The sequence below is a fragment of the Pan troglodytes genome, chromosome 1, assembly GCF_028858775.2.
Source record: "Pan troglodytes isolate AG18354 chromosome 1, NHGRI_mPanTro3-v2.0_pri, whole genome shotgun sequence".
Taxonomy (NCBI): Eukaryota; Metazoa; Chordata; class Mammalia; order Primates; family Hominidae; genus Pan; species Pan troglodytes.
In genome coordinates, this window is record NC_072398.2 from 11715684 (window position 1) to 11742124 (window position 26441).

At 35.9% G+C, this 26441-nt stretch overlaps 1 protein-coding gene across 22 annotated transcripts in view; it reads right to left on the reverse strand.

Moving 5' to 3' along the window:
* Positions 1-26441, reverse strand: part of RYR2 (ryanodine receptor 2) — a 788912-nt gene that overhangs the window by 374002 nt on the left and 388469 nt on the right. For all 22 annotated transcript variants that reach the window (XM_063790296.1, XM_063790294.1, XM_063790292.1 and 19 more), the window contains 4 exons: positions 22924-23088; positions 16861-16982; positions 7778-7961; positions 5641-5776 (listed from right to left, as the gene is read on the reverse strand). In XM_063790296.1, the coding sequence (XP_063646366.1) occupies positions 5641-5776; positions 7778-7961; positions 16861-16982; positions 22924-23088 (607 nt within the window). The remainder of the gene's footprint in view (positions 1-5640; positions 5777-7777; positions 7962-16860; positions 16983-22923; positions 23089-26441) is intronic.

Here is a 26441-nt window from a genome sequence, read left to right on the forward strand (position 1 = left end):
GATCCTGAGGTATTCCAAACAGTAGGCTCATAAATATACCTTTGTCATTCTCCACCTAAAACACATGAAATATATCCATGTCGAATGCAAAATTGTTATAGATTCTTATTCCTACCTTCTTGGTTTTCTCTCTGTGCAAAATAGACACACTGAAGAAAAAATACAAAGACAGTGGCTTATTTCACATATAACCCCAGGAGAGAATCTATGGTCTACCTATTTGGAATAATGGGAAGGAGGCTTAACAAATTTGGAGTTAATATCTGAACCAAAGGTTTTGACAGCCAAATAAAGAAGGAAAGGTAGATACACATGTCTTACAGGACTCCAATTATTGCTGCAGATCTGAGACTTTTCCAGACAAACTGAAGTATATATTTAGGTATATGTGGCTATCTTATGATTACAATGAATTCAATAAAAAATATTCGCAGCAGATGGTTCTGAAGTATTTTGCATGTCAAAATTCAACATAAAGTTGTATTTGTTACCCTTTTCTGGTCATGAAATCGATGCTCACTATAACACAAAAAGAAAATCATAAGAACTCAAAAACATTAAAAAAACTCTCATAATTCTATCCATTGGAAACACCCCACCTCCCACTAAAATTACCATGTAGATTATGGGAAGAGATTCTCTTCATTTGCACTAATATATAAATGTTTTTTTTTTTTTACTCAACTGTAATTAGTACATTCAGTTTTTACTTTTACTATCAGTTATCTGGCATTAGAGATATATGTTAACTACTTTTTTCAATTATAAAAGTAATGCATGTTAATAGATTCAGAATAATGAAAAATAAAAGATCAAGATCTCTCTCCCAAGTTGTAGCCCGCTAACTAGACAGAATCAGCGACATCAGAGGTGAAAAGAAGGGACAGACCGGACCAAGAATTAAAAGAACGCAATACAGAGAGGTTAGAGACAGACCAGCAACATCTGGTTGCTGGTGAAAGGAAGAGACAGACCAGGCCCTTCTTCTTAAAAGAGGGGTGTAAACAAGGTCACAGAGTCTATGAAAGTTCATAAGAAGTGTGTGAGAGCTCCCTGAGGTCTGAGTAAAGACTGGAGAAGGAGTGGAGGTAAAGAGATTAACCACAAATTTTACCATATATGAATATCATTGCGATCTGAAGTATTTAGCTGTATACCAGATGGTAAAGATGCAGATGTGCGATACTGTGTTCAAAAATGGGTAGAATAATAGAATATAAAATTTGCAGTCTGGGGATAGTGATAAAGCAAACTTTGTTCCTGCCATTTTCCGATGAGGAAAACGAGAACCAGTATACACCTACAATAATTATGATTCTATGTGCTCTATTGGCTAATCCATAACATTCTTTGCTATATCCAACAAATCTAAGTAAAGTTTCTTTTCTAGGACATCTTTGAAAAGCAAAACAACAATAATAAGAATGAAGCAAGAGGTTGGAGACAAAAGTTTTACTATGTTAACAAGGGGAAAGGATGATAACAAATATCCAAAAGAAATGGGAATAATGATAAGAAGAACAATAATATGCGATGCTGAGCATTTTCTACATATTATAACATTTAAGCCACCCAACAACCTTATGAGGGGAATGACTATTGCCATTTTACAGGTAATATTTATAGTAACAATAGATGCCATTTGCTATATGCCTGAAGGAAAGTTCAGGTGCTTATTTTTCAAGAAAGGAACCTAATGAAAGAGGAGTAAGAGTTCCACTGGTACTAATTTGATAGCCAAATGCACCCTGCTACAGAAAAGTCAATGGAAATCTCTGTAATGTATTTATTAAATAATTCAAGCAAATATTTATTGACTGCCTACTCTATTCAAGCATAGTGCTAGGTAGTGAATAAAAGCATTCTGATTAGAATTCAGTTCATAAAACCCTTTGAGGAAGTAGATGAGTCAACATTTGGGATGGACACTTCAGCTTCTTGGCCACCATCCTCTATAACATTCATTCCCTATATGACAGATAGGCAGTCCAAGGAGTTGACCCAGTTTCAAGAGTGGATCCCTGATCAGTCAAGACCAATGTTGGTAAAATTTCCCTACTCTTGCCAGAATGACTGGTTCAGGAATGGCCAGACACAATTTGGGCTAATGAGATGCGAGGAGCATTGTATTTGGGGATTTTAGGAAATAGCACACTCTTTCACAAGGGATAACTTCTGGAACAAGCCCTCTTTCACTTTTCCCATGTCAGAAAGAAAGTATGCAGTACTAGGAGCTGATAGCAGACAGCTGAGACCATCAAGAAAAGGCCGCACTAGAGGAAGATGACTCCATGGAAGGCAGAGTGGAGACATAAAGCAGCTGGTTCTGGAGATAAGATGGAGCCATTGCGTCAAACCCACTGGTAGACGGCGAGCTGTGCAAGCCCCAAAATCCCCTCTGTTGTTGAAGCCAGTTTGGGTTTGGGTATTCTGTTATTTCCAACTGAACACATCCCAATAGAAACATTGCTCCACCTTCAAGAGCTCCTTTCTCGTTCTATTTAAATAGGTAAGCCATTTTAAAATCACACCTCTAGCCATGTTCCAGTAAAAGCCAACCTCAAAACTAATTAGGAGCAGGAACCGTGTTCATACCCACCAAGTCCCCAACATTTTGTAAAGTCTATTAACGTTACTTTTGTAGGTTCTAAAATAATCAAATTTAATCCCCAAATAACTCTGTGGAGGTAAAGGGAGGATTGGCTTGAGAAATAAGTAGCTCAGAAGGATAAAGCTGAAGTGCTAACTTTGCTGCAATGGACCTTTTCTATGATTATATAAAAAATTATAATTCCTTCTATTCATTTTTGCTACTCATGGATACAATACCTGTTGAAGGGACCAATGAACAGAGACTATAAAAAGAGTTGATATGAAAATAAAAGATGCATATTTTCTAGATTTACCTCAAAAACAATGTTCTTTCTGCACCCTCAAACATTCATACATGAAATTCTTCTTTTTTAAAATTTAGAGATGGTTGCCCAGGCTGGCCTCAAACTTCTGGCCTCAAGCAATCCTACCAGTTCAGCCCCCCACACAGCTGGGACTACACACATGAGCCACTGCATCCAGCTAGTTTTTAATATTATTTAGAGACAGGGTTTTCCTATGCTGTCCAGGCTAGGTGATGCAACTCTTTACTTAAGCATCGAGTTTATCCAAGAAATTCATCTTATACCAAGTGAAGAAGGTAGGATGTAGTGTTAAAAACATCACCACACTTTAGTCTCTGCTATATTATGAAATTTAGTGCTATAACTTCTGCATTTGCAAAGAAATGCAGTCATTAGAATTTTGGCAACACAAAATCTTTATCTCAATCGTTACTGTGGGTAAAATAATGAATCCAAATTCCTATAAAGCCTCAATATCCCTGGTCCTGTTCTCAGAAATGGCAGCCGCATGTCACCTTTTAGTCTGAAAGTTCCAAACTGCAAGTGTTTAATTTTAATAAATATCAAATAGCCCACCTAATGAAAACATATTAACAATTCTAATAGGCACAAGAGTTTTATTTGCTAGGTTGTATTATGACTCTATAAATTTTAATGACATTTAATTAGATTGTAAAGAATTTTCAAATATTTTGACTATCCATTCTTCCCATTAAAAATGCATTATTTTTTCTTTTTTTTAACTTTTTTTGCATTATCTCCTTTCTATACTTAGGTATGCTTTCCTATTTTTTCAGAACTTAGTCATGTAATGAATACACATTTATTGAGTATCTCCTATGTGCCAGACATTCAGTTAAATAGCAGATACAAAAACCAGGAAGGTGCTATTCTTGCCTTAGAAATCAATCACACTTATAACTAAATAAGAAATGTGACAAGTGCTATAAAATACAGGTGAAACTTAGTGGCAAGAAACCAGAGAAGGAAGGTTCAATTATACTTAAGAGTTGGGAGAAACATCAAGAATAACTTTATTTTTGTTTTTGTTTTGAGATGGAGTCTCATTCTGTCACCTAGGCTGGAGTGCAGTGGCACAATCTCGGCTCACTGCAACCTCTGCTTCCCGGGTTCAAATGGTTCTCCTGCCTCAGCCTCCTGAGTAGCTGGGGTTACAGGCTCCCGCCACCACGCTCGGCTAATTTTTGTATTTTTAGTAGAGACAGGGTTTCACTACTATGTTGGTCAGGCTGGTCTCGAACTCCTGACCTCAGGTAATCTGGCCACCTCAGCCTCCCAAAGTGCTGGAATTACAGGTGTCAGCCACTGTGCCCGGTTATCAAGAGTAACTTTAAAAGACAGTGACATGTGAACTGGGTCTTGAAGGATATACAACAATTCTGGAAAAGGTGAGACAACGTCCCAGAGGTGTGATGTGTATGGAAAGTTCAGGAAACTGTGATGTGGCTCAAGTAAGGGGGTAGGGATAAGGGAACTGGGAAAATAGAAGGCTGGAAGGGTTAACTGGGGCCTCATATACCAGGGCAACAATGTGAACTTTATCTTCTAGAATGATATAGAAATGTGAACAATGTCTAAACAGGGAAGTGATGTAACAGTTGTGACATACAGGATGAATCTGAGATTTTGGAGGCGAGGGTTAGGGTAGAGAAAGAGACCATTCCCCGTGGTCTCTGTTTTTGCACATCTTGCAAATTTGTCATTGGAAGCCTTTGTTTCAGGAAATCTTTTCCAGGATGTTTGCAGCAAGAAGCCATGTAAGAGGGAGATGTCTCCATCCACAGCAAAGACCAGGCAGGCTTTCTGTCTAGTGTAACTAACTCACGCTCCCTGAGCTCAGGATTCCTTTTCTGTAACTCAACCAGCTGCATGTGCAGGTGTCATCTGTCCCCTTCACATTGTCCTTTGAGAACTGGGGCTCACAGAATTGGCATTACAGCCAATCTCTACAGCTATTTCTTTGACTACTAAACTGTCCCTCTTTACCCTAACTGCAGGCTAACTTACTAGCTTGCAAATAGGGTAAAAATCTCAGACCCTTTAGTTTTTGACAAGAGACAAGTAGAAGCTACAGGAGGTCAAAAATAATGAGGAGCTGTGTTTGCAGAGAGCCCACAGGAATGCAGGGTAAACCACAGCAACTGTCGCTTAATCAACGTCAGGTGTACTTAGAAGTTGCCGAACAGAGGTCATATAAAGAATAGAGAGAAGACTGGAGCAGATCATTGATAAGATGGGAATGTAAGGAATTAAGAGGGACCCTTGCGGAACTAACTCCAAAAGCAAAAAGGAAATATTTAATACACATCCATATAAAGGCCCCTCATCTGCAAAGACTGCACCCTGAATGACTTTCTCCTCCTTTAACCAAAGGCAAATCTACTTCTGTAGCTACCTTTCTCACTCAGAGGTGGATTTTAATACTAAGCACCATTTGATTTAGCACAGTAAATTAAAAATTAAGTCTCAATTAGGAGGCATGTTATAAAATTGCTGTAGCTATTATGTGATTTTTTTTGCTTTTGTGTTTGATTTTTATTTTTTGTAGAGATGGGGTCTTGCTATGTTGTCCAGGCTGGTCTCAAATTCCTGGCCTCAAATGATCCTCCCACCTCAGCCTCCCAAATTGCTGGAATTACAGGCATGAGCCATCACACCTAGTCCATTTATGGACATTTTAAATAGATAACTCTGTTGCTATGAACCCAATCATGCTTCTTACCCAGCAACTCATACAGAGAATTCAGAATGGATTTCCAAGACTCTCCTGCTTCTCGCCCAGCAACATCAGCAAAGTGTGCTGCACTGCTGTAGACGTGCAAACGGTCTATGCACTCTAGCACGAGGTTGATCATTCCCTGGAAGGTTAAAAAAAAAAAATCACCATCAGACATCCAAAACTGTCATTCTGCTTACAGACTAAAAATGCTAAGTTGATTTAAAAATAGAAGTCTGACTGAAGGTTCATCTACTAATCATAAGGAAAACTGTGATCATTCAAAGGACAGGAAGACACACATTTGCATGTGAAATGAAATGTTCTTCAGATAGTTCAAGCAGATTTTAAATTCTGAATGCCATCATCAAATAGCAGTGGAAGAAAAACCTAAAAATATGTACTTCATACTTATGGCCTTCTATTGTTAAGTGACCATAAGAGCAGATCCTTATTCTTAGATAGGCATTATTATTATTCTTAAAGATATAGTAAATCAGGTAAAGCTCATGAAAAGATATTTTTAATGCAAATCAAAAATGCTGTAATGCATTTTTGCATTATCGTGAACTTTGTAAGATACAGCCTGAGTTTGAAATTATGCTTTATTTTTATTATTATTGGTAGATCAAGGTTGTAAAAAGCGTGGCAAACCACATAAAGAGCTATAAACCACTATCTAATCCAATTAACTTATTTCACACAGAATTTAAGAGATACCATAGACCTAAGAACATTTCCAAGTCCCCATCCAGATTGTCTTATATGAGAAGTTGGGAAAAAAACTAAATTACTATTTTAATTTTTACACCCCAATATTTAATGTTACTTCTTCCAGATATTAAATAAATGCAGCATTGTAAAAGAGCCTAACAATCTGGCATATGTGAAAGCTCCCAGTAAACTAGTCCACGTTATTATTGGTTTATGTTGATACTTTTTTGCTTTCGTGCCGTTGAGGTCTCTAGATAGGTCATCTCTTTTGAATACCCAGTGGGAACGTCCTCAAAAAGTTATGTCAGTTTCAAGAGTTTCTGATGAGATATTAGAACACAGCTTTAAGAGTAGACAGGGATTATGAGAACCTAGTAATAACCCTTTCTGGTTTTGTTTGTTTAGTTTTATTTCTCTGTGTCACAACTTTTATTTTAGGCTTTGGGGGTTACATGTGCAGGTTTGTTATGTGGGTACATTGTGTGTCACTGGGGTTTGAAGTATAAATAATTTCATCACCCAGATAGTGAGCAGAATACCTGATAGGTAGTTTCTCGACCCTTGCCCTCCTCCCACCCTCCACCCTCAAGTAGGCCCTGGTATTTATTGTTCCCCTCTTTGTGTCCATGTGTACTCAATGAATAACCTTTTTTGTTACTTTTACAAAGCTAAGTATTTATTCAGAAAAAAATCATTATTCTGCATACAAGATGCATTGAAAAGAATGGGAATCCAGCTGAACGAGCCTGATTTATCCCATCAACCCTGGTAGTCTCCAACGAAGCTCCTGACTATATTAGAACATTAGATATATCATTTGGTCCTTCTTTTATTGTTTGTAAAATATGACACTTGAGTTCTTTTTAGCAGTGAAACTTTTGGTGCAATACAATCATACATGGAAATGTAATAGATGCAAAGAAGAAGGGTAGGGTTGCTCTGTCCAAGTAGGGTTCCCGGAGCTCAGCCTACTCCGGTAGCCCTCTCCTGACAGCTTCCATCCCCAACACGAAGCTTCCTATAGATCCTGGGCCATTTCCAAGGAGCACCTGCTGAATAGTTTGAAAACCCTGATGCTTTCTAAAGCCTGTATTCGTACAGACACTTTGAGATTCTTAATTGATATAACCCACACGAAGAGAACTATAGTGCTTGCAAAAGACCAGGGTGAGGGCTGAGCAGACAGTAAATGTCTCTTTCCAGGAGAATGAAAAGATTCATGTTTTTAAATTAATACTCATGGATATTATAAATAAAGAAAAATCATGTCGAGATTTCTCTAAGGCCTGTTTCTCCTGTTCAGTAGTATACTTTCTCCTCTATATTGCAAAACGCAAAGATGGTCAAAATAGATGGAAAATTTTCCCAACCAAGAAGCTGTTTTTACAAGAGAATAACAGAAGAGAAATGAGTGTTGATAGAAACAGACCTCTTCCTGGAAGAGATTTTGCCGATTCTTCAGGGCTCGTAGTCTGTTCTGTTTGTCTTCATGCTCTAAATGCTCATCTGGGGGGTGGAAGTAGCCAATGAGATCCTGCAGACTTAGACTTACGGACTCTATAGGCAAATCGACTGTGGAAGCCTTCGCTTTCTTGCTGAGAGCATCAAGGCCCCTAAAATAAACCATAAACATTTCTCTATTGTCGGTGATTCACAATTTTATCATTTTTCCATTTATAGATGATTTCAGGCATTAATCTCTCTCCCTACATCACTGTAAAAGGGACATGTCAGAAAGGTCCTCCTGCTCCAAAAGCAGTGATCATGGATTCTGATTCAAGTCAGAAACTGTGCAATGTTATGTTATAAAAAGCAGTATCCACGGCCACTCACCCAGAGAATAACCTCATAGGCTACAGGAACAGTGTCTACAAAACCAATCGTTGGAATGTTCAGAAACCAGTTGATTTTCATTGGAAAGCACTACGCACTTTAAGGCTTCTGGCTTCATCTTCCCAGATTCATAATTCTGACATTTCCTTGTGGTTTGTTTTCAAAAAGGAATTCCTAAGTTTTCATGGACCCTAGCTTGCCATTCTGTTTAACTCCTGTGAGTTCAAAAATATATTCTAATGATGTTAATTTAGAAAATCTGCTTATGAAACGGTAACTATATATTAAAATGCTTTTCTATTATCTGAAAGAAATGCATTTAAAAGTTATACTAACAAAAATATCATGAAGTATTTTCTAGCCTTGGAAGAAAGATATATTACTGGCATGTAAATGTGTTAATTTGTTGAGCTTACTGAGATTCTCAGTTTTTAAACTCATACCTTTGAATGTATCTGAAAAGAACTTTATAACATGTCTACAGATCAAAAGTATTTCAAAATAAAAATATTTTTTAAAACAACGCATACAATAAAAGAATGGGACAATATCTCTACTGTAGTTGATATTGTAATATTCTATAGCCATGACAAGTTGTTAATGCATAGAAATATTACACTTCCATTCCTGCTCTCTGTATTAGCAAAACTGTATGGTAACATTTTATTTCAAGCAAATGTTTCTGACTAATTTTCTGACTATGCTGGAACTTACATTACAAAACAATAAAATACTCATTAATGAGAATTAGCTTTGAACTTTATAGTTTTAAAACATTATTTAAAATATGTCATCACTTCCACAAAGATTGCTAATGATTTTGGAATATTTGATTTCAGCTTTATCAAACAGTAGAAACAGTAAAACTGTACAACTATTTTAAAGTTTTGCCTGAAATTCTATACCAATTATATATCAACAGAATTCACCTACCTACCCCCAAGTTTTATCGCCTCTATAAGCTTTTCTGTGCCCAAAATGCAAGAGTGACTTTTCAGTAGAAAATTATTTTTCCCATTTAATTCACATGCAGTGAAGTATTTTTCTAAACATTTTATCCCATTAACTCCAATTAAACATAAATAAATGTATAACAAATTCAAACTCAACTCTTAATAAGTGAATAAAATTCAAAAATGATTCAGTATCCACATTTTCAAATATAAGTGAAAACAATAGTAAATGTCAGTTTTTAGGTTATTACATTGAAATAAACACATCTACCATGAGGAATGTAACTATTCAATTACTTTGTAAGAGAAGTCTCTTGTCAGAAGAAATGTTGTCCAAACTTCTAAAATTATTAATTATGTTATGTTTCAGGGCTTTCCTCTAATACAAAGATGTATATCATCTTAATTTATGAAGAACAAAAAATATAATCAAGAATCAAGGAGAAAAAAATCATCCAGAAATCCAAAGATAGTAGAATCACACTATGCTAGAGTAAAAATGAAAGCTATTAACCTTATGGCTACATTTTGTAATTTAAAGATTAAACTATATTATTACCTAACAAATACAGGTTCCTCCCCTCTCTCATCTACTTCAAGAATATATTTATTAATATATCCAGAAGAAAAATGAAAACATATATAGTATATATAAAATATATGATATATGTTATGTGATATATTATATATATTTATTATATATTATATATTTGTTATACATCATATATAGTATATATTAGTATATACTAATAGTATATGCTGATATAGTATATTATTAATGTATAATATACTCTATAGTATATAGTTTATACTATATTATATAATGTATAATATATACTTTACATATATAATGTAATATATACAATTGTTAATTATACTATTATGTAGTATAGCATATAATACATATACTAATATATGCCATTAATTATATATGCTATTGTATAGTATATATAACATATACTATACTATACATTATAATATACTATATAATATATCCATTATAACATATAATTATATATAATATGTATGTTTAAACACTTCCACGTATACACACACATTATATATTACTTAAATGCTCATGAGTATTACTATTAGAAGTATATACACACATACACACACACACACACACAAACATTTTATATATATTCCCCACCCCAGGCCAAAAGAATAGAGCTCCCTTCCCTGAAGACAACACAAACACACACACAAACACACACACACACACACACACACACAGTACTACCACAACCACCGTGACCTGGGAGAGAGAGAACAGAAGGATCACAGAACATAAACCACATAAGAAAAACACAAATGATTAACTATCTTGACTTTCTTTCCAAAAGGTAAAAATTTTAAAATTAGTCTCTTAATACGTAATAAGTAAATTGGCATTAATAAAATTAATAGTAAAAAAATAACTGAAAAATACATGGGTGAAAATATTGTAAAAATACTGAGATTTTAAAGACGGTGCTTTCATGAACGTGATAAAATGAATAAAATATTTTACTGAAAAGCATATGCTCTTTAAAATGCTCAGTAATCATGTAAAACTTTTCAAAGCTTCTAAATATATTTAAAAATTATATAAATTCAGGACTTCAATTTTTTTTTTTTTTTTTTGAGACAGAGTTTCACTCTGTCACCCAGGCTGGAGTGCAGTGGTATGATCTTGGCTCACTGCAACCTCTGCCTCCTGAGTTCAGGGTTTAAGTGATTCTCGAGCCTTAGCCTCCAGAACAGCTGAGATTACAGGCTCATGCCCACCACATCCAGCTAATTTTTATATTTTTAGTAGAGATGGGGTTTCATCCCTGTTGGCCAGGCTGCTTTCAAATTCCTGACCTCAAGTGATGTGCCGGCCTCAGCCTCCCAAAAGTGCTACGATTACAGGTGTGAGCCACCACACTCAGCCCAATTTGCTACTTTGTAAGTCTTATCATTTTACTGGTTGCGTAGCATTCTGTTGTATAGAACATAGAATACAATATAGTTTACTCTCTGTTGATAAACTCCTGGCCTCAAGTGATCCACCCACCTTGGCCTCCCAAAGTGCTGGGATTATAGGTGCGAGTCATCACCGTGCCCAGCCTAAATTTGGGACTTATAATAGGTAATACTCCTGTGCATTTAAGTGAAACTTGCAAGTTTATATATATATATGCAATAGAAACATGATTACTGGATATATATATGCAATATAAATATATATGCAATATAAACATGATTACTGGAGTTAAATAATACAACTAAAGGATAAATATAGAAAAGAAACAAGGAGAATAAACCAAAGCTTAATTAAAATTTAGTTTTTGAAAAAGCTAATACATGATTAAGGTCAGTTAAGCACAAGAGAAAGAAAGGTTAATTGTGTTTATCCATGGCTCTTCTCAGGTGATCACAAGGGAGAGACATTGTTAAAAGCAGATGTTAGATAACTCAGAAAAATATGGCAAATTTGTGATGGGTTTGTAATGAGGAGGATAGCTAAAAATATCAATGCAGAATTAGCAAAGAGGTTCTAGGCTACATTTCCCAAGGGGAACAAGGAATCTCATCTGGAAATAAGCATTGCACATGTCAACTAGATGTGAGTTACATTTGGCCAAGACAAAGCGACAGGGCAGGATTTCCCTTCCCTCTGAAACAACCCAAAAAACAAAGTATAATGGGGAGTGGCGGGGCAGGGACCAAACAAACATGAAAACTTTCAAGACACTGGAGAGCAATGAATAAAGGACAGGAATTCCTGAGGAATGGAAACAAATCAGGTGAGTCCTACAGCTGCCTCAGTTTACTGCCTAGGAGAATTTCCAGGCCATGGAGCAGGAAGGGAACCCAGGTGTGGCCTGACAGTCTCCATGAGTTGAAGAGATATTGCTGAGCGTCCGGGAGACCAAGGTTGCTAGAATTCACAGGACACAGAGAGGAGAGGGCTCACAAGAGGGAACCCTGGAGACCTACAGAAGGTCCCCCTCAAATATTCAGCAGAACACTGATGAGAATGTCATGAGAAAACTACTCAAGGCAGGGAACAGAATCACCTGAAAGGATTAGAGGGAACAACAACTGGCCTTCACACAGAACCTAAAACAGCGCCTGTCCCCAGCAGCCAGACTGGAAAACTTTACAATTCATGGGACACTGGATAGAGTATTCAGAGGGTCTTGTCTCAATAGTGGGGAATCACTTGCCCCAGAGTAAACACTGCTCTTCCCACCCAGAAAACTCTAAAGGCAAGATCCAAACAAATCAAACTCTTTCTAGGTAACTTAACAGCATCCCAGGAAAAAGCTCAAGAATATTTACAGGAATATAAAAATAGCCAGCATCTAACAAATTCACAATGTCTGGTAACTAAACAAAAATAACCAGGCATATAAAGAACTATAAAATACAATCATCAATAGGGAGTAAAATTAGTCAACCCAAAGGAAAAAAAAAAAACCTGTCAATCTAGAATGCTGTACACAGCAAAAATATCACTTAAAATGAAGGCAAAGAACACATTTTCAGTTGTACAAAAGCCGAAAGAGTCTATCTCCAGCAGACTTGCATGATAAGAAATGTTAAAAAAAGTCCTTCATGCAGAAGAAAACAATACCTGAAGAAAATACAGATCCACACACACACACAAAAAGAACACTAGAAATGATAACTACATGGGCAAATATAGATGTTTTTGTTATTTAAATCTCTTTAAAAACTAATTGACTTTAAATAAAAATATAGTGTGGAATTAATAACATCTATAAATGTAAAATGTATGACAAAGTGCGAAAACTGGGAAGGAAGTATACTATTATAATGTTCTTATACTGCTCATAGAGTGACAAAATATCAATTAAAGGTAGACTGTGGCAAATTAAAGATATATGCTATAAACCGTAAGTAACCACTAAAATACAAATAAAGTATTACAGCTTTAAACCGTAAGTAACCACTAAAATACAAATAAAATATTACAGCTAATAAACCAATAAAAAGGAGGTAAGATGAAATAATAGAAAATACTCAGCTAATCCAAAAGAAGGAAGAAAAAGGAGGAAATGGGACAATGACAAAGCGTTCTTATGTGGTTTATTTTTTTGTAACCCATATGCTCTCATGCTCCCGTGTAAGGGTGGTGATGGTGGTGGCGTGTGTGTGTGTATCTCCTCTTTATCCTATTACTAGGTGGGACGAATATAAAACAAATAGGAAGAAGACAGACTTAAGCCTACTATATCAATAATCAAATTAATGTAAATGGATTAAACAATACAATTTAAAACAGGGATTATCAAATGGGACAAAAAAGCAAGACCCAACTGCTTATTGCTTAAAAGAAATGCACTTTAAATATAAAGATACAAACAGGTTAAAGGTCATAGGATGCTAATACCAAAGGTGGAGGGGAGGGAAAACTAGAGTGGCTATGTTCATATTATACAAAGTACAGGTCATAGCAAAGAATATTACCAGAGTTAAGGAAGGTAATTTCATAATGATAAAGGGGTCAGTTCATCAAAAGAACAAAATCCTAAACAGGTATGCACTTAATAACGGAGCTTCAAAATGCACCTAGACAAGGTGACAAACAGCAAGGAGAAACAGAGATATCCACAGTTACAGTCAGACACTTTTCAGTACCTTTCTCTCAGTAATTAGTAGAACAAAGAGACCGAAAAACGTAAGGAAATTAAAGATCTAAATAATACTAAATTGACACTTTTGAACACGACCCAACAAGAGGAGAATGCACATTCTTTTCCAATTCACATGAAACATTTGCCAAAATAAAGTTTATTCTAAGCCATAAAACAATAATAAAACAGTCTTAATAAATTTCAAAGCGATCAGTCTCACAAAGTATATTCTCTGACCATAATGGCATTAAATTAGAAAATAGTAACAGAAAAATACTCAGGAAATCGCCGAATATTTGGAAACTGAAAAAATCTATTGGTCAAAGAAGTCATCAAAGGGGAAACTGAAAGAAAACATGTCAATGCCGGGTGTGGTGCCTCACGCCTGTAATCCCAGCACTTTGTGAGGCCGAGGTGGGTGGATCACTTGAGATCAGGTGTTAGAGACCAGCCTGGGCAACATGGTGAAACCACGTCTCTACTAAAAATAAAAAAATTAGCCACGAGTGGTGATGCACACCTGTAATCCTAGCCACTTGGGAAGCTGACACAGTAGAATTGCTTAAACCTGGGAGGCGGGTTGCAGTGAGCAGAGATAGGGCCATTGCACTCTAGTCTGGGCGACAGAATGAGAGTGAAGAGCAGAATGGGGAGAGGGGAGGGAGGAAAGGGGAGGGGAAAGAAGAAAAGACAGAAAGAAAGAAAAGAAAAGGAAAGAAAAAAGAAAAGAGGGAGGGAGGGAGGGGAAAGAGGGAGGGAGGGAGGAAAGGATGGAAGGAAGGAAGGAGGGAAGGAAAGGGGGGAGGAGAGAGAGGAGAGAGAGACAGACGGAAAGAACAGAAAGAAAGGAAGAAAGGAAAATCAAAACGTGTGAGGTGCCACTAAAAACAGAAATGTATAACACTAAATGTTTATGTCAACAAAGGTCTCAAAAATATCAGCATTCATCCTATAAAGTTAGAAAAAAGAGAGCAAGGCAAGAAGAAAGAAAATAGAAAACATGAGACTGGGAATCAGAAAATCTTTTCATAGTTAATAGGGGTTAATGTAACCATCCTATTTTATCATGACAGGTACAACAAATGAATTTCACTCAAATAGCCCAGACAAAAAATAATTTTCAAGATTTAATAGAGCAGAAAGTGTATAATTCAACATTTTTTATCACAGAATCCAAATTTCTCATACTTGGTACTCTATCTAATCAGAAAAGTAATAGTTAAATTTTAAAATTATTCTTCCAAAGAGCAGATGTGCTAAAGCAAATCACATTCAAGATGAATTTTGGTATTTCAGCCAGCATAAAAAAATGTCACTTATGGTATACTAGCACTACATTATGTCTATAACACTGAGATAGTAGCTTTCCCACAAAATAGTTTTCAAAACAAATAACCAGTTTTTGGTCTAGTATTAAATTAACCTACCAAATGGTATCTCTGCAGTGCCACTGAATACTCTACAGCAGTCAAATTGAATTTTAAAAAGTCCCTCATATTTGAAGAAGTCAGTGCTGACTAAATATAAAATTGACAATTTCAAAGATTTATGATTAATTTGCTCAATCCCTATCATAGGATTGATCAGCTCTAGTAAAGAAAAACTAGTGGGAAGAACAAGATATGAAAAGGCTAAGTTTGTTTCCAAAATAAGTTATAATTTCCAAGCAGAACTTCTTGACTAGTTTTATAATGCATTAAAATGTAATAAATTTTTACTATAAGAAGTAAATACTATATTAAACTACAAGAATACAAATAATACTGAAAAGTAATACAAGTAATAAAAAATACAAAAATGTGGTGCATACCCCATTCGATTTAAGCTTTACTGCATCTGATGAGGCTTGGAGTTGAGACGAGGCAGAAAAATGGACTAAACACTTAGGATGTGTGGCCAAATGCTGTGCACATTTTTTGGTTACATACGGGCACACACACGTATACACACAGTGTGTATGGTTTATAAAAGAGATGGTTTATAAAAGTAGAAAATAATATAATCTTGAGTAGGGGAGATTTGTTTTATGCTGTAAAGCCAAAAAAAAAAAAAATTTACCAATTCAACTACTACAAAAATCCTTTCAAATTCTTTCCCAAACCAATAAACTGGTAAAAAGGTTTGCAACTTATGATGACAGGAAATGAATATCTCTAAACATAACAAAAGCTCAGAACAACTTAACAGAAATATTAACAAATAATAGGATTAAACACAAAAGAAAAAATAAATGAAGAAAGATGGTCAACAAAAATTTCCCCCATCAAATTAGCAAAGTTTAAAGAGACAAATGCAATCTCTCGCAAGTCAGAGCACATGTTGGTATAATGTTACCAGAAAACACGTTGGTCACAGGTTTAATTTAGTCTGTAGATATGCAATTATTGCAATTATTAGGTGGAAGAACAGTTCTTATGAGAATTACTTTAAAAAAATACATATCAAAACTCAGCAGCTATATAGGCTTCACTGCCCTCATTGAAAAAGGAACTAGGCCAGGCACGGTGGCTCACGCCTGTAATCCCAGCACTTTGGGAGGCCAAGGAGAGCGGATCACGAGGTCAAGAGATCGAGTTCATCCTGGCCAACATGGTGAAACCCCATCTCTACTAAAAATACAAAAATTAGCTAGGCATGGTGGTGAGCACCTGTAATCCTAGCTACTCGGGAGGCTGAGGGAGGAGAATCGCTTGAACCCAGGAGGCAGAGGATGCAGTGAGCCGAGACTGCACCACTGCACTCCAGCCTGGGTGACAGTGTGAGACTCTGTCTCAAAAAGAAAAAAAAAAAAAAAAGGAAAAGAAAAAGGAACTAAATAGGTTCAGTACAAGGAAAAGTAGTCATTAAATCATCCTAATCTATACCTATCAATTACAAATTACACATCCAATTTCCAAAACCATATTCTTTTTAAAAGTTTATTTAAAAGAAAGACATTAAATCATCTCATTAACACTTCCTAACGTTTCTGCTGACTTACCAAACAGTATGAGATTTATTACCATCATAGCATACTTTTAAATTGTCTATTTGCATATCCAATAAAGAAATGAAAATGAAGTATCAAACAACTACGCCTACAAAAGAAAAAGTACCTTATAAATCTATTGAAAAGGAAGACTGTGCTCCGGATAACTCGTGCTGTGCGTGATTCTTCATGCTGGGATCTCGATAAACTTATGCCATCATCCATGTGGCCTTCATGATGCATAATAGCCTGTAAGAAAGCAAAAATAAGGCCATTACTCCCAACATCTCTTTTCCAAACTAGAGTTAGGGAGATGTGTACTCAAACAGCTGAGCCATAGCAACAGATAGAATCAAAAGGCAGGTACAGGGGACTGTGAAGCTGTTACGTTCAGATAAAATCATATGCACAGCTCCCTAAACAAATTAGCCATTCCATTTATTCATTTAGTTATTACTTCATTTTTTTGAGATGGGGTCTTGCTATGTTGCCCAGGCTGGTCTTGAACTCCTGGGCTTCAGTGATCCTTCTCCCTCTGCCTCCTGAATAGCTAGAATTACAAGCCCCCATCGCCTTGCCCATCTCAGTTATCATTTTAAAGAACTACTCAAAAAATGCAATGAGTCGAGTAAAACAAACAGCAGAGCCTTTTCACATATCTACATTGAATGACTGATCCTCAGCCTAAGCAAACTTGGTACAAAGCAGCAAAGCTAACGTTGCACTGGCACACCAGTCATACAGTAGTTCTGAACATAGACTGGTCAATAATAAGTACTGCACAATGCTTATAAATCATCTAAATGATAAAAACGTATACATATATTTTTTTCTTTTGATAGTTTTTTGTTTTTGAACTTTCTATGAAACTATAATGTTAGGAAAGAGAAATGCAAAAATCTTAAGAAAACAGTTCCATGATTTTCACAAGTGAACATTCCTGCATGACCAACACCCAGCTCAAGAAAGAAAACATTACGGTATCTCAAAATCCTCCTTAGTGCTCTCTTCCTATCCCTATCCTTCAGAAGGTTCACCACCTTGCAGACTTTTGACAGCACAGATCGGTTGTGTACTATATATAAGTAGAACCATTTGTTCCCATCTGTGCTTATCTTCATTCAACATTTATAGCAAGATAATTGAATACACCTACCCAGGTGTACTGAACTAAATCTAGGAACTGGAACTATAAATTATCTAGAAAGCAATGTAAAGAGGAAACTCCTTATATAAAAAATCAGTGAGACACAGATATATCTATATTAAAAGGCAAAATATTATAGCCTTAAGTGCCCTGATTAGTAAAGAAAAAAATGACTAAAATGAAAGAACTTGCTGTTTTCATGTCCTAAAAATAGAACAGCAAAGAGAGTTGAAAAGTGGAACTAATGAAGATTAAGTGAAATTACTAAACTAGAAGTCAAATAAAGTACTAGAAAAGATTTATAAACTCAAAATTTGATTCTTTGTGACGATAAATAAAACAAAGCTCTCACAAACCAGGCTAAAGATAAAACAGAAAGTAAAAACACAAAGAATGGGAAATTACAATAATACAATACTGTGTGCAACTCCATGGCAAAACCAAAAATCAACCAACCAAACAAAACTGGGTATTCCAGGGGAATAGAATAGATTTTTAGCCAAATAAGACTAATCAAAAGGAATCCAACTCTATTTGACCAGTTTCTTTAGAAAAGGATTGAAAAGATAATTTAATATACAATATTTAAAAGACCTAGGACCAGCTGGTTTCACAGGTGAGCTGTGATAAAGTTTCGAAGAACAGCTACCTTTCATGGCAGACTAGTCTAGACCAAGGATTGGCAAACTACAGCACATCACCTGTTTCCATATAGCCCATGAGCTAAGAATAGTGTTTACATTTTTAAATGGTTGGAAAAAAGACCAGAGTAGAATGGTGTTTTGTGACACATAAAAATTAATAAACACAAAAATTGTATGAAATTCAAAATTCAATGTCCATAAAGAGAAATTAACTTCCCCCATAAATATACATGTAATAATTCTGAATAAAATATTAATTAATTAAATCTAGTAGAATTTCAAAAGAATCATACACTACGGTCAAGTAGGGTTTACTCTGTGAATTTAAGAACTCTTTAATAATTGGAGGTCTGGTAACTTAGTTATTTTATCAACAAGTTAAAAGACACAACACATGATTTTTATCTTCTTTATTAATAAAATTCAGTAATCATTGCTATTTTTAAAAAGCTAAGTAAAATTGAAATAGCAGGAGGCTACTTAAACATAAAAACAATTTCAACTGTCCTCAGGATGCAAGTTATGACTTCGATAAAATAGGAGTGGAAATTCACAATGGGAAAATATGCTGAGATAATAAACCAGCAGACCAGATGAAAGAACAGCAAGCTGAGATAAAAAGGTGAGCTGGGTGAGATAAGGACAAGAAAAAAAAAGCATGAAAACTAAAATTTTAAAGGTACAGAAAGGGCTTACGAACAGAACAGCACCAAAGAAAAAAATGAGTACTTTGGAAGACACACTTGAGAAGCGAAGTGTAGAGAAAAGCTCAGGGAGAACACTGAGAGGAAAGACAGCCGTGTTCCTGAGAAAGAAACCAGCAGACTAAAATGGCACGAAAACAGGAACCAAAGACATGGTTGGAAAAGTAGATTCACATACCCAACTTGTTCCAAACATACATAAAAGTTTTCCAACAATTTAAGTGTGCGTTTTTAAAATTTAATTAAAGTTAAACAAAACTAAAAATTGTGTTCATCTAGTTCGAGTTATATACAAATACCAAATTGCCACATGTGTCTAGCAGTTAGTGATTTGGACAGCATAGCCTTATACCTAGCTGCAAGTTCATGGGAATTACCAAGAGCATAGGCAATGGGGAAAAAAAGTCAGACACGTCCAGAACATGAGGCATTCTATAACTGGCATGGATTTTTAAAAAACTCGATGCTACAGGAAAAAAATAAGCTGAGAATTTGTTCTATATTAAAAGAGACTGAAAGGCATAAAAATAAATAAGTGCATGAATTTGTATTGAATCCTGATTTTAATCAACTAGAAAAGATATTATTGAGATAACAGAATAAATATGAATACAAACAGGATAGTCAATGATGTAATAGAATTACCTTAATGCTATGTAACTGTACTGTGGATGTCTGACTGCATACACACACACAGAGAAAAGAAAGACAGGAGGAAAGGAAAGCAAATCTGGCTAACTATAATAATTGTTGACTCTAATTCAAGGGTATGTGGATGGTCATTGGTTTAGTCTTTTAACTTTTTTATATTTGAAATTTTTATAAGTAAAATATTAAGAAAAAAAGAAAAAAATAACATCTGCTAAATCTAGTAGAAGAACCATGACCAAACATCACTATCAAAAGAAAAATTTGCTTTAAAACCAAATCAACCTCTTCTGCCACAATTTCGACAACATTAGCTGTTCACCGTGAGAATGCTAACCCAGCTCACCCTGGCTCATAATTCTGCAAAGCTAATGCAGTTGAAGACTAAGTTAGCAGGTGCATGGGTAATCTCACCCACTCAATTATAACTCCACATCCTTGAAAATACATGTTTTCATTCAAGAAACATTTATTGAGCACCTACTATGGTTCCAGCACTCTGCTAGATACTGAAAATACATAAATCAAAGACTTGGTTCCAATCTCAGAGTCTAGTAATGAAGACAGAATAAGTCACAATTACACTCTTCCTTTCCTTTCTGACCCCCGCCCCCTCCTTAGATTGTGTTTAGTTTAATTTCTGGCTTGTTGGCTTCTGGGGACCTCAAAAAGTAGCTTAAGCAATTTGGACTCAAACATGGAACACTATGGATAAATGTTACAGACCTTTGGCCGAGCAAAAGGAGGCATAGACAAAAGAGTACATGCTATAGAATTTCATTTATATAAAATTCAACATCAGCTAAAACAGAAAAATTATCACAAGATCATTTCCATGACAGAAAAAGATCACAAGAGCGGCCAGACGTGGTGGTTCACGCCTGTAATCCCAGTGCTCTGGGAGGCTGAGGCGGACAGATCACGAGGTCAGGAGATGGAGACCATCCTGGCCAACATGGTGAAACCCCTTCTCTACTAAAAATACAAAAATTAGCCGGGCGTGGTGGCGCGTGCCTATAATCCCAGCTACTCGGGAGTCTGAGGCAGGAGAATCACTTGAACCCGGGAGGCGGAGACTGCAGTGAGCAGAGATTGCACCACTGTACTCCAGCCTGGGCGACAGAGCGAGACAAAAAAAAAAAAAAAAAAAATCACAAGAATAGTTGCCCCTGGGGGAAAGGGAGCAGGAATAACCTAGAAAGGAATGTTGGGAAACTTCTTGGAAATTTGACATGTTCCACATGGAGATAAGCTTGTGGGTCACACCAGTGTATCCATTTGTTAAAACTCTACAGCTGCTGGGTTCAGTGGCTCACGCCTGTAATCCCAGCACTTTGGGAGGCCGAGGCAGGTGGATCACCTGAGGTCAGGAGTTCGAAACCGGCCTGGCCAATATGGTGAAACCCCATCTCTACTAAAAATAAAAAAATTAGCTGGCCGCGGTGGTGGGCGCCTGTAATTCCAGCTACTCAGGAGGCTGAGACAGGAGAATTGCTTGAACCCAGGAGGCAGAGGTTGCAGTGAGCAGAGATCACACCACTGCACCAGGCAACAGAGTGAAACTCTTGTCTCAAGAAAAAAAAAAAACCCTCTACAGCTAAATGTTTACATTTCAATGTATATATATATTACCTCTAAAAGTTGAAAATAAGTAACAGTAATAATCTAGTGAGACACAGCATAGGATTAGAGGTGTAATTGAAACGACAGTAAGACAGCATTGAAAATGTTGAATGGTGAAGACTCGGGTTCATTACACTATTCGTTATTTTGTATAAATTTAAATTATCTATAATAAAAAGTTTTAAAACAGTGTGGTTGCAAGAAATAGGGAATGCTTCACAAATATTAAATTCATGCAAGTACGCTTAAATGTATGAGCCTAGATCAAAGACCTAAAAAACAAGGGATCATCTTATGATAATGATGATCTAAGTCTTGCAGGAGAATTGTCTGAGGATCTCTATGCTAAGCTCCGAGGAAGGTTGTACCGGGATGCACTCAAGTCAAACTCTGTCCCTGCAGCGTCGGCCTCCACCTTCACTAAAATCAGCACTGGTCACTCTAAATAGATCACAAGAACAGTCATCTATTTAGTTACTGGAATGTGGGTACATATTTTGATTAATAAATCTGTTGAAAATAAAAAGGTCTGTATCACTAAAGCCTTCCTTTCCCAGGTCTCATGTTTCCAGAAATAATGTGTATTATTTGGTTCTGTGCACTGTGCTGCATGTCATATGTAAAAACATGAACAATCTAGTATGATGTACTCCCTCAGGGGGAGTTGCAAATTTGCGGGGGTGGGGGACAGGGGTGGTGAGAGAAAGAGAGATACGTAGCCTACTAAATCAAATAGCACAAAGAGGGTGTGTATAAAATGTAATGAGTTATAGATGAACATTATGAGAACTCAAAGGAGGGAGTAGCTGATAAGCTGATATCATCAGGAAGAACTTCTAAAATGGTAAATAAATTGAATCCCTGGATGATGGAAAACAGTCAGGGAGACAAAAAAGGTTTATTCTAAACAGAAGAAACAGTCTGCAGGGGCACAGGTGTGGAAAAGCCATGGTATTCTGATAGACTGCAAGGAATGTGTTGTAAGTGACATGCTGGGGAAATTGAAGACAATGTCTGGAAATCAGGAAGAGAGTAGAGAACAGCACAGACCAGGAAGAGCATCATTATCACTACCAAACAGTGGGCCTCTTCCTGTAAGCAAGGGGATGTCAGTAACGGACTTTGTCACAGCATGGAGTGACAAAGTGAACGGTACTAAACTAGAATCCAGAAGACGGCACTGTATATTTCTTCACTTCATATTTAAATGCACGCATCCCATAAGCCTATATATGAGTGATGTAACATCCAACTCTGTTCACTTTACAAAGCTAAAGAGTCTATTACAGTGGAATCTGCCCTTTCACTTGCAAAATTATGAACTTTTGCAGGTGACTAAAAAGATCAGCCAATTATTTTTGACTTGTGCTTGTGTATTCATAAAAAATTACTTCTATAAATTATGGCTTTTTCTATCACCTTACCTTACGTTGTATAGATCCCATTCTCACGGATTTCACGTCCACAGACTGGTAAGTAAGCCATAGGCCTGTGTCTACATGTTGTATATAGCATACTGAGTCACCGTATTTTATTTCAGATGTTCCCATGCCGTCGACTTCTTTTCTCACCCCTACATCCAATTTTTCCTAAGGGGAGAGGAGGAAAAAAAGGTCAGTAAACATTTCAAAAATACTAGTGTATGGCAGTAGAATTTTGCCTTATGATAAATATGTTCCTTGAAAAATTCAGCCCTCTGAAGTCCCCTGAAATAATGGCCAAATATTTTACTCTAACAGTTCAACCTCTAACATATGCCTGAATTATTCACATTGGTAGAACACTATTTTTGCCATAATGTAAAATTTTTAAATTTTATATTGCATAATGGCCAACTCCAAACCAGAGATCTTAAAATTAGCAGTTAAGCTAAATATACTTCCTGGGTTTTTGTGGGGTTTTTTTTTTATTATTGGTGATTAAGAGCATAGGTTTGGGGGACAGACAGATTTAGTTTTGAGTCCAGCCTCTGCCACTCATTACCTCTAAGATGTTAGCAAGTTAATTAAACCTTTTAAGCCTCAGTTTTCTCATCCATAAATAAAGCTAATAAGATACCTCTCCATAGGATCAAAAAAAAAATAAGATAATGCATGTAGATTTCAGAATAGTGTCCCCGGGATAAACATTTCAAAAATTTTTGACAACTTTGACAATAATAACGGTGACAATGATTGTTAATGAACCTGTTAATTAAAATGATTATTTATTTTGAACTAATCAAAGCTAAAATTCAGTTTCTACTACTGCAATTTCCAACTGGTACTACAGAGGTATTCAGTCTTAAAGGGCTACTATGCCAAGCTTCCTCTCCTAGGAAGTAGCAATCCATCCTCTGACACCAACCAAATGTTTCAAATCTCTGTTTATGTCAGCACTTCCTCCTCCAACATACTCTTTCCATTTTTCCTCCCATGCATAGCTGTGATCTTCAGGAACTCACTATGTCTTAAAGTCCTGTACAGTCCCTAAAGCAGCAATGAAAAAGCCAAAGGTACCTCCTTTCTTTAGTCTCTTATTCTTTTTTCTTCCTTGGTCTAACCTTCCTTGTTAATTTACTTTACGTGTCTTCTATGTCTTTGGTCTTATGACTTTTATTGAGAATTATAGTTAAACAAACGTTTTGAAGATTCAGTCAGAGTAAAAATTTGTCTGCTAAACAAAAACAAACAATTTTAAAATAACCCCAAGGTTTAACAGATTTTTCATGTCATTTGCATAATGTATTAATAATTAATGACCTGAAAATGATTATGAACACTCCATAAACAATTGAAAATTCAAATTAAAATGAGTTGAAATTTTTAACACAAAATGTCAAGGTCAACTAAGAAAATATATAACTATCAATTAAGTTGATTCAATCATTATGCAAATAACCTGAAACACTATTCTAAGTATCTGTAATAAAACAGACAATAAAACCATTCCAATTTCATTCTATCAACCTAGATAAACTACTAATCTACTTATACCAACCCTGTCAATAGAAAAATTAAATTCTGGGAAAAAAATAGAACACTGTAATTATCTCTTCAGTATAGAACAGTGAGCCTCTAACATTTTTTTTTTTTTTTTGGTCTTTTCTTCAAGCAAATTGGTTTGTGTCTAGATTATTTATAGGTGCGTGGATTATATATTAAGAAGTCACATAAACATTAATTGTGAAATTATGCTTTCTTTGTATTTTATTGATGTATTTCACATCCGTCTCTGGATTAGAAGATTAAATTGTGAAATATCGTGATGATGATTTTTTTTTTTGAGATGGAGTCTTTCTCTGTCACCCAGGCTGGAATGCAGTGGCACAGTCTCAGCTCACTGTAACCTCAGCCTCCTGGTTCCAAGCAATTCTGCTGTCTCAGCCTCCCGAGTAGCTGGGACGACAGGCACCCAACACCACGCCCTGCTAATTTTTGTATTTTTAGTAGAGACAGATTGCACCATGTTGGTGAGGCTAGTCTTAAACGCCTGAACTCAGGTGATCCACCCACCTCGGCCTCCCATAGCGCAGGGATTACAGGTGTGAGCCACCGCTCCCGGCCAATGGCTGTTTTAATAATTACTGTGACCCTTGAGTGAGGTAAAAAATGCTGAAGTTACATTAGAAAAAATAAGTGAGACCACTTGCTGAATGAAAGACCAAAGGCCACCCATGTTCTTTCCTTCTTTATCTCCTGTCATTTTCTGTAGCTCAGGCTTAGGAGAAATTCAGATGAAAATAACCTAGATCCTTTGAATGACTGTAAGCTGAAGTACAGTATGAACCACAAATGTGACATCTAGTAAAAGCATCCAACAGAATATTAGCTTGTATTACTGGAAATAAAGTGCTCAGATTAGGCAAGTAATAATCTTACTAAAACTCTGTATTAGCTGTACCATATCTATATTAATGGCCTTAATTTTGGCATCAGCTTTTAAATTTTATTTTTCTTTTGAGTTGTTCTACTTTGGAAAATGATGAAGTAATTCACTGGAGTGAATTCTCCTATAGAAATTATTATAAAATTTGGAAAAAATCCTTTTAAGAATTGACTTAAAGGCACTTGGACCAAAAGCAGGAAGAAATTGAAAAGTAGATCTCTCAAAAGGCAAACAGCACGTTGCATGATTGGTAGGTGGCTGCCTTTTGCCTTGGGGCATGCAGTGCCCAATCTGTCTGCTACTCTGGCAGCAGCAATCTGCTGCTTTATGGGCTTGAGGTATCAGAGGATATGCTTCAGGGACCACAAGCAACAAAATAATTAGATGGGCTAAATCCTGGACACAAAGTTATCTACAAAATCTTTGTAAAAAAAATTATCCAAATTCTGCTGACTATGTATGCTGGAGGAAAGTCCAGTATAATGGCAACAGATGGAAGCTGAAAGATTTAAGTAAAAATATAAGCAACTCCTCATGTAAAAGAGAGAAAACTGAAGTTTCAATCCAACAAGGTTAACTGCCTGCAAAACCAAAATCACTATTCAGAAAAAAACTTGAAATTCAGAGCCTCTACTACATGTCATTCCCAATATCCAATATACTGTCAAAAATAAGCAGATACAAAGAAACTAGAAATGTGAGCTATATTTTTTGGAAAAACAAAAACAACAAGAGTATAGGCAATACAAATCAATGCAAAGATGGCCCAGATCCTACAACTAGCAGACGAGGACTTTACAGCAACTATTATAAATATAAAATATGTTCAAAAATATAAAAGAAAACACATATATAATGAATAAATAGAGCTAAATTATACATCACAAAAATAAATGAAATAGAAAAATGAAAATAATTTAAACACAAAATTAACTGGGTCAGCTTAGCATCAGATTGGAATTGTATAAAAAAGAGTTAATGAAATTAAAAGTTAATCAGTAGAAATTTTTCAATCTGTAGATCAGAGTGCCATTAAAACACTCTAGCTTAAGTATTTTGCTATTAAATGGAAACC